This window comes from Palaemon carinicauda, unplaced genomic scaffold, assembly GCF_036898095.1.
Source record: "Palaemon carinicauda isolate YSFRI2023 unplaced genomic scaffold, ASM3689809v2 scaffold843, whole genome shotgun sequence".
Classification (NCBI taxonomy): Eukaryota; Metazoa; Arthropoda; class Malacostraca; order Decapoda; family Palaemonidae; genus Palaemon; species Palaemon carinicauda.
The window spans coordinates 5,001-15,286 of NW_027172142.1; the positions used below are offsets into that span (position 1 = coordinate 5,001).

Here is a 10,286-nt window from a genome sequence, read left to right on the forward strand (position 1 = left end):
AACATTAGTAGTAGTAGTAGTATGACGAGGAGGAGCATTAGTAGTAGTAGTAGTAGTAGTAATAATAGTATGAGGAGGAGGAGCATTAGTAGTAGTAGTAGTAGTATGAGGAGGAAGGGAAGCATTAGTAGTAGTAGTATTAGTAGTTTCTGCATATAAGGAGACTGATTATCTGGAAGAGCTGTACAAGAATTCCATTACCAGCAAGAGCTACCACATCATCTTCATCTGCAGTTACTCAACTCATAAGAGTTACTCATATGTCAACAGATATACGAGACGTTTGATAATATCACATACGGAGTAAAAGGATATACTAAAGAATAAAAATAACTTTTACTCATCTTCATCAAAATCTAAACACAACGTATACAATTGCAAGTTCGTTATTTCGTACTAAATACTGTATTTCAAGTAAATCTTTCAAATATATTCTTCCAAGAAATATCGGTAAAAACGGCAACATTAATTTAACTAATTTCCTATTAAAATTTTGAAAGCACTCAAGCGCATCTCTTCCACAAAAGTCCTATATATATTGTATGTATCTCTCACAAGGCATGTGGACACATTATTATTATTATTATTATTAGTAGTAGTAGTAGTAGTAGTAGTAGTAGTAGTAGGAGGAGGAGGCGGAGCATTATTATTATTATTACTTGCTAAGCTACAACCATAGCTGGAAAAGCAGGATGCTATAAGCCCAAGGGCTCCAACAGGGGAAATGGCCCATTGAAAAAGAAATAAGGAAATAAATAAACTACAAGAGAAGTAATTTAACAATTAAAATAAAATATTTCAAGAACAGTAACAACAATAAAATTAATCTTACATATATAAACTATTAAAACTTCAAAAAACAAGAGGAAGTGAAATAAGATATAATAGTGTGTCCGAGTATACCCTCAAGCAAGAGAATTTCCACGTATATGTATCACACATATTATCTTTCAAATACTTTAAGTGATACATTTATAATTCTATTTACATTTAGACATTGATAAGCATAACAGTATTTACATTTAGACACTGACATAAATCGTCCTCATTAAAGGCTAAAAGGCAAAAATTGCCTGGTTTCATATCCAGTTTCATCTGAATAGATGCTCACCAGAACGTCAGACGAGCAAGCCCCAACAACCCACTGCGGTGTGCAACAGCAGCAGTGGCATCCTCAGTAAACAGCTTAAACTCACGGTCCCGGGCTGGGATCGATCTGCTGCCATGCGAATGATAGGCAATCTTTGTGTGTGTGTGTGTGTGTGTGTGTGTGTCCTATCGCTGGGATCGCTTATAGCATCCTGCTTTTCCAACTAGGGTTGTAGCTTAGCAAGAAGTAGTAGTAATAATAATAATAATAATAATAATAATAATAATAATAATAATAATAATAATGGTGTGTTTCATATACAACTTATTTAAACAAAGATTTATCAACTGACATCAACTTATATATATATATATATATATATATATATATATATATATATATATATATATATATATATATATATATATATATATATATATATATATATATATTGGACCTTGCCATTCATCATATCTAAATCACAATACCCCAACCCTTTAGTACATTTCGGGTAATTTCCAAAGCTATGTACATAAAACACATTTTTTATTTCACTGGATTATTCTATAATAAACATAAAAAAATGTATAGCCTAACTTTCATTGTATTTCTGTATATTAAGTCCATACAGCACAACATTACATTAACATTCACCCATGTACTGAAAAGAATGAAATAATTAAAGTAATTACAAGCCATCCACTTCGGGTACTGCAGTACAGTAAAATGTAATTTTCTAGCGAATATAAACAAAAGCTTTATAGATCATTCATTTGGCTTTATGAAAAGTTGGAAAACTGTCAACATAAAAAAAAACAGCATTGTTTTTGTCTCGTTCCAACAAAGAATAAAAAATCTCTATAAAAACAAGTCACAAATAAATGTTTTTGTCCGAACTAAACAAAGAAAAATGGTTAATATAAAAATGCGTCAAAAATAAAAAGGGTGGAACATAATAGGCAACCATATGATGCGAATAGCTATTTGTAGTTATGGAGTCTCCATGAAAAATTGAGCGGTGATGCTAACAATAGCAATGGAGATGTGTGTGCGTGAAAAGGGATACATTTCTTTTCTAATTACCTCCGCCAACGAGGTTAGGAGGAGGTTGTTTTATCCCCTGTTTATGTTTATGTATTCATTTGTACGAGTTTGCTTGAGAAAAGCTTCTGGCCACAATTTAATCATAAAGCAATGAACCTGCAGGGATTAACTGTCATGAAAAAAAAAACTTGGAAATGGTTAAATTTTGGAAGGTCATGGTCAAAGGTCAAGGTTACGGTTAAGCAAAATGTCTAATTTGCGTAATAAGCAATAAGATTGGACATCGTTGTCACAGATACTTCAAACTTGGTTCATATTTGAATGTGTGAAAATTCACGCCAATTAATACATGTTAAAGTCAAAGGTCAAGGTCACAGTCAAACAAAATGTCCAATTCACGTAATCAGCAGTAAGTTTGGATATCGTTGTCACAAAGAGATAAATTTCATTTCTAATTGTTTACTGTTTTGCCGTTACTTTCCCAGATAAGGAGTATTATTATTATTATTATTATTATTATCATTATTATTATTATTATTATTATTATTATTATTCTCTGTACCATGGTCTTCCACTGTCTTTGGTTAGAGTTCTCTTGCTAGAGGGTACACTCGGGAACACTTTTCTATCTCATTTCTCTTCCTCTTGCTTTGTTAAAGTTTTGATTTTATATAAGAAATATTTATTTTAACGTTGTTACTCTTAGAATATTTTTCCTTCCTTCCCTCTTTCCTTTTTTCCTTTACTCGCTGGGCTATTTTCCCTGTTGGAGCCCCTGGGCTAATAGCATCCTGCTTTTCCAACTAGGGTTGTAGCTTAGCTAATAATAATAATAATAATAATAATAATAATAATAATAATATTATTATTATCATTATTATTACAAGCTAAGCTACAACCCTAGTTGGGAAAAGCAGGAAGCTATAAGCCCAAAGGCTCCACAGAGAAGTCCAGTGTGGAAAGGAAATGAAGAAATAAACACACCATATGAGAAGTAATGAACAATTAAAATAAAAAAAATAAGAACAGTAACGACATTAAAACAGATATTCTATATATAAACAATGAAAAGACTTATGTCAGCCTGTTCAACATAAAAACTTTTGCTGCAAGTTTGAACTTTAAAGTAACAAATAAGTTATAAAATTTAAAAAATCTGGTAAGAAGAAAGACAAGTAACAAAACCTGATAGGAAACAAAATCTTATGATAAACAGCGAATAAAATCTGATAAAAAGTCTTAGTAATAATATTTGACAAGTTTCAAAATCTTATAATTAACAAAAACTATAACTTAACTTGATTTAATTTCAAAATTAAGATACAATTTTAATCAAATTGATTTGACTGCAAAGTCTATCACTGAAAAATAGCTTAGCAAGAAAAAAAAATTAGTGAAAATGAACCTGATTGTTACTTTATGTTCACCAGCTAATGAATATCTACCGAAACCCACTTAGAAGTATAGTAACTTGTGGTGTGTGTTTGTTTGTGAACAGCTTCCAGGCCACAATTTTAATCGTATAGTAATGAAACTTGCATGTATTAACTGTTACATAAAAAGCTAGAAATGATTAAAATTTGGAAGGTCAAGGTCACGGTCAAAGAAAATGCCAATTTAAGTAATCAGCATTGTCTTTGGCCCTTCTCTCTGCCATTCATGAGCAGCCTTTAAACCCTTTAATGATGCTTGCCCATCAAGCAATCCCCAGTCACGTGGACGCACCCAAAGAATAGAGATGGAAATGACTATTCATAAAATAACACACAAGTGTTTCATGAATTTAAAGAAACGGTTTTTCAATAAAACTATGCTACATCCTATTAATATAAAGGAGTCTGTCTGCTTTAATTAAGCAAATAAGGGAGGTAGAATATTGAACTGTATCTTTTAAATGTTAATGGTATATTACTATTATTATTATTATTACTATTATTATCATTATTATTATTATTATTACTAACCAAGCTACAACTCTAGTTGGAAAAGCAAGATGCTATAAGCGCAACGGCTCCAGCAAGGAAATAGACCAATGAGGAAACGAAATAAAGAAATAAATAAGAAGTAATGAAAAATTAAAATAGAATATAAAAAAAAAAATACACCAACATTAGAACAGATAAATAATACATAGACTAAAAATGACTTGTCAGCCCAATCAACATGAAAACATTTGCTGCAAGTTTGAACTTTTCAAGTTCTACTGATTCAACTACACGATTAGGAAGATCATTCCACAGCTTGGCTGGAATAAAACTTCTCAAATACTGTATAGTGCAAATAAAGATAATAGGCTTAAATACCCAACATAGAATAAAAACTCCAAGACACAAAATAGAAAAATAAAGTTACTCCTGACAACCAAACCTCTAGTCGAATCCATCATAACCTTTATATGGGTTCATGAATATTCGACTGAATATTCGACAAGCATCGGGTGAAGATATTCTCACATCAAAGGTCCTTTCCCGACAGGCTTTTTACACTGTCAAAGTTAGAATCTAAAATGATGGATATTTTACGAATAAAAGCAGATGGGCTGAGCACGAAAATAACACCTCACTTTTATAACCCATGTGTTGTTGACACTTATTATTATTATTATTATTATTATTATTATTATTATTATTATTATTATTATTGTTATTACTAGCTAAGCTACAACCCTAGTTGGAAAAGCAGAAGGCTATAAGCCCAGAGGCTCCAGCATGGAAAATAGCCCAGTGAGGAAAGGAAAAAAGGAAAATAGAATATTTTAAGAAGAGTAACAACATTAAAATAAATATCTACTATATAAACTATAAAAACTTTAACAAAACAAGAAGAGAAATAAGATAGAGTGCTCGAGTGTACCCTCAAGCAAGACGCACTTTGGCAATCTGGTGGCAATGATAAGAGTAATAAGTGTTATTAACTAAAACATAAATAAAGCAGGAATCAAGCTAGGTTAGGAAACCGGGAGCATTTTGCTCGTGATATTTGCTTCTCGACTGGACGGGAAGCAGCGAGCGCAAACCGCGAGCATGCGTTCGAACGTTATATATATATATATATATATATATATATATATATATATATATATATATATATATATATATATATATATATATATATATATATAAAAAGATGACTGCTGCAAATAGGATGTGCTCTTGCTTGGCAATCTTGAACCCACTAATATAAAAGCATTGATTGAATAGACCAGCTTACCCATACATGGCATTTAAAGACGCATGCACCCACGCAATATATATATATATATATATATATATATATATATATATATATATATATATATATATTGCACATTTAAACGTATTTTCATATTCAAATCAGCCCTATATTTTAATACCTTAATGTCTGGTTCTCTCATATACCTGATCCCGAGGTATAAGAGAGAATCCAGACATTAAACTATTAAAATATATGGCTTATTTGAGAGAGAGAGAGAGAGAGAGAGAGAGAGAGAGAGAGAGGAGAGAGAGAGAGAGAGAGAGAGAGAGAGAGAGAGAGAGAGTTAAATCCACTCCTACTACAATTCTGACAGTTATTTTTGTCATTTTATGTTCTCTTTCATTCCGTTATTAATCTTCTTAGATTCTGCTATCTCCCTTCCCTTTTCCCCTTTGCAGATATGAAACTGTTCTAAGCTAACAGCGACACCATACTTCGACTAGATTCACGATAGTGTTTTTATGTTAACCAGGCTGACATGAGTCTTTTTATAGTTTATATATGACATATGTCTTTAATGTTGTTAATATTTTATATATGACATATCTATTTTGACATTGCTACTGTTTTTAGAATGATTTATTGTTAATTTGTTCCCATCACTTATTTATTTCCTTATTTCCTTTCCTCACTGGGCTATTTTTCCTTATTGGAGCCCTTGGGCTTACAGCATCTTGCTTTTCCAACTAGGGTTGTAGCTTGGATAATAATAATAATAATAATAATAATAATAATAATAATAATAATAATCGAGCTGCTGAGTTTTATAACATATAACCTTTCTCTTTTATCAATTCGTCTTTTACTCTTGAATTACGTAACTTCAGAAGGAGATATTCTCCAGAATCGTTGGGAGCTACACGCGGATTGAATCGAATTTCTAAATTATTATTATTATCATTATTATTACTAGCCAAGCTACAACCCTAGTTGGAAAAGCAAGATGCTATAAGCCCAAGCCCTTTTCAACAGGAAAAGGACCAAGAGACAAAAGCTTGATGAAATAATTATATACAAGAGAAAATCAAGATGAAGAGAAATGCTAAGAAAAGGTATGATGAAACAAGCACTGAAGAAGTATAAAGACTTTCGTTGGGGCCAGTGAGGCTATTCTATTCCAAAGTGAAACTGTTGTAAAAGGAAGTCAAAATTAGAAGGAGGTGGACAGCATAATGAAAGGAAAAGGGGAATGGAAGTAAAATAGAAGGATAAAAATGAAGTGCTGCTAACCAAAGAAACATTGCAAAGATAATTAATGCCTAAAGTACACAGTGTGAGGTGCACTGGTGCACGGACAGCGGGTTAAGCAACCATTGTCAATATTGAGGCCATAAATATATTATTATTACTCATATTATTAATATTATTATTATTATTATTATTATTAGTTGCTAAGCTACAACCCTAGTTGGAAAAGCAGGATGCTATAAGCCCAGGGGACCCAACAGGAAAAATAGAACAGTGAGGAAAGGAAATAATGAAAGAAATATTCTAAGAACACTAACAACATTAAAGTAAATAACTCCTATATTAATTGAAAAAAACTTAAACAATACAAGAGGTAGAGAAATTATATACAATAGTGTGCCCGAGTGTACCCTCAAGCAAAACAACTCTAACCCAAGACAGTGGAAGAGCATGGTACAAAGGCTATGGCACTACCCAAGACAAGAGAACAATGGTTTCATTTTGAAGTGACCTTCTCCTAGAAGAGAAGGTAATTCAGTGTACCCTTTCAGACGGCACCTGGTTAACCAGTATGCCATGCCGGTATACGGGTTGCAAACTCACATACCCCCCCCCCCCCCCCGGTAGTTTGAAACCGGTTTCAGGCTACCAGAGGGTGACTCGTAACCGGTTTCAAGCTACCTGCTTTTTCAACTAGAGTTGTAGCTTAGCTAATAATAATAATAATAATAATAATAATAATAATAATAATAATAATAATAATAACCCTGGGGGTAATTTGCAACTGGTTTTACGCTACCAGTTTTTCTAACTAGGGATGTAGCTTAGCTAATAATAATAATAATAATAATAATAATAATAATAATAATAATAATAATAATAATAATACCCTTAGGAGTGATTTGAAACCGGGTTCAAGCTACCTGTTTTTCCAACTAGGGTTGTACCTTAGCTGCTAATAATAATAATAATAATAATAATAATAATAATAATAATAATAATAATAATAATAATAATACCCCTGGTGGTAATTTGAAACCGGTTTTAAGCAACCACCCTTGTTTCAAACTAACCCCCTCGGTTCTCCGGAGGCTCTCATCATTTATAAATATCAAATAATTGCTTTTGATGAGGACCAACAAAAAATTATTAGGTTACATATATAGGCCTATACATGTTCGGTTTCATCAACAGGTATAATTTTTTTTTATCAAGTCTATCCGTTATTTTGTTTTTTGCCATTACTATCCCAGTACAGTGACAAAAACACTCGGTGCAGCCATCATTTAATGGTTATTTTATTTATTTCTTTTTTTTTCAAACGAACTTAAACACCCCGTGTGTGAATTTGCTTTGTTATATAAACTAGTGCACACAAGTTAACCGTTTCCTTAATTTTATTACCCTTTCAATATTTCCGTGTCAGGAGATTAACCTTACTCCCCTAGGAATTATTTTCCAACTATTACACTGTTCAAAAGACTATATATATATATATATATATATATATATATATATATATATATATATATATATATATATATATATATATATATATATATATATATATAGTGTGTGTGTGTGTGTGTGTGTGTGTGCGTGTGTATACATTGGTATAAACGATAAAATAATTAACAACCATTTATTCTGAGTTATTTGTGTGAATTTCTCCAAGCATATTGACGTGTGAAGCCCATGCACCTGAAGCAGGATTTGAGCTAATAAATAACATTCTCGACTATCACACGCACACTAAAATGAAATAAATTTTTATACCACTGCTTTACCAAACCCTTGAATGTCAGTTTGTAGCTTCCAACGTGTGTTTAATTTACGAGCATACAATATTTAGTCTCCAATACGAAAATAAACTCTTTTTCTACTGCTGCGAAATCAGCAATAAATGCACGATACATATTTGCACTGTCATATAAATCATTTTATAGTCTGATGAGCAGATAACTAATCAAACAAGGGGGAGGAGTTGCTTGAAGCCGGTTTCAAACTAAACCACTACCCAGATGATCTGAAAACCGGTTTCAAGTTACCAGGGAGTAGCTTGAAACCTTTACACCGGCTCATTGGCTCCTGTATTTGCTACTTAGCTTGTTCATTCCGGTTCTGTCTATTGCCCTTGCTGTCCAATGCTGTTCAGTCTGTCCACTCTAACTCACACACACTCCCTGTGACCATTACCAAGGTGCATCCTACCTTTTGATCTGTTGAGTGACCTGCAGTGTACAAATCCTGCTTTCCTTACATCTCAAACTGCCTAATCTTGCTCGGACTAGTCACTAGTGCCAGGTCTGTCCACTCCTGATCTGTCTCCTCACTACTCTGCCGGCTACTCGCCACATCTACTCTTGCTCTCCATACTACCCAGCCTACCCCCTTCTGCTCTTTCTGCTCACTGCTCTCCCGGTTACTCACCATACCTTATCTTGCTCTCCTCAGCCTACCAACTCCCGCTCTTTCTGCTCTATAATCTGCCGGTTACTCACCATACCTTATCATGCTCTCCATACTACTCAGCCTATTCCCTTCTGCTCTTTCTGCTCCCTACTCTGCCGGCTACTCACCCTACCTAATCTTGCTCTCCATACTACTCAGCCTTCCCACTCCATCTCTTTCTGCTCACTATTCTGCGGGCTACTCACCATACCTAATCTTGCTCTCCATACTACTCAGCCTTCCCACTCCATCTCTTTCTGCTCACTATTCTGCGGGCTACTCACCATACCTAATCTTGCTCTCCATACTACCCAACCTGCCCACTCCTGCTCTTTCTGTCCGCTCCTGCTACCTCTCCCAAATTCTGTTGCTAGTCCACCCTGCTCTTCCTACTGCCAGCCTGTTTATTCATGCGTTAGCAGGCAAGAATTTGGACAGGAGACCTTCCCATACGTAATGTCGCATAGAACATTTCGTATATTTATCACTTAAATTACAAGATGAAGTAGGCTACTTGCCATCACCATTCCAATCTCGTTACACAATATCACGATCCATGCACTGCCCAATCGAAAAGGCCCATTTAGGAACAACCCTGAAGAAGGAATGTTAACATAGGCTAAATGGTGTGTTATACTGGGTAATTTTCTATCATATTTTAGCATCTTGTACCTGAACTTCGCACCGAGTTGCTAATTTTGGTAGGAATAAAAAATTAACTTCCACAATATCACAATTGCATGACACTACCTTAAGAATTCTTCAAGACTTGAAAAGAGGCACAAACTTGGTGTAAAGTTTGACAGAAACGAGGTGAAATACGCCAAGAAACATCTAATGGTTTTCGTATTGCATCAAGCTGAAACACTTATCAGCAAAGGTACTGTCTTCGCTTATGTGAGACAGTTATTCGACATCGAACTAAAATAGGCCTATGGGCCATGTTAAGAAAATTGTTTCTAATTCTACGACTCGTCCCTCTATATATGTACATATGAGTTCATGTGCACAGTACATACAAATGTGATATATCTTTAAGAATGCCAGAGCCTATATGCATGCACAAACATTATATATAAATATATATATATATACTGTATATATATGTATGTATATATATATATATATATATATATATATATATATATATATATATATATAATAAACTATATATAAGATTGAATAAAAAATATACAATATCTTAAGATCAATAACAACGTTAAAATAGATCAGTCATATATAAACTATAAAAAACGAGACATGTCAACCTATCCAACAG

At 33.3% G+C, this 10,286-nt stretch overlaps 1 protein-coding gene across 1 annotated transcript in view; it reads right to left on the reverse strand.

Annotated features, from left to right (window-relative positions):
- The window catches only part of LOC137637554 (uncharacterized), a 9,439-nt gene extending 204 nt beyond the window's left edge, over positions 1-9,235 (reverse strand). The window contains exons 1-2 of the mRNA XM_068369711.1: positions 9,214-9,235; positions 1-149 (exon numbers count right to left, since the gene is read on the reverse strand). The exon at positions 1-149 is cut by the window's left edge and continues 204 nt beyond it. Of these exons, the coding sequence (XP_068225812.1) occupies positions 1-149; positions 9,214-9,235 (171 nt within the window). The remainder of the gene's footprint in view (positions 150-9,213) is intronic.
- Between the last annotated feature and the right edge of the window lie 1,051 nt (positions 9,236-10,286).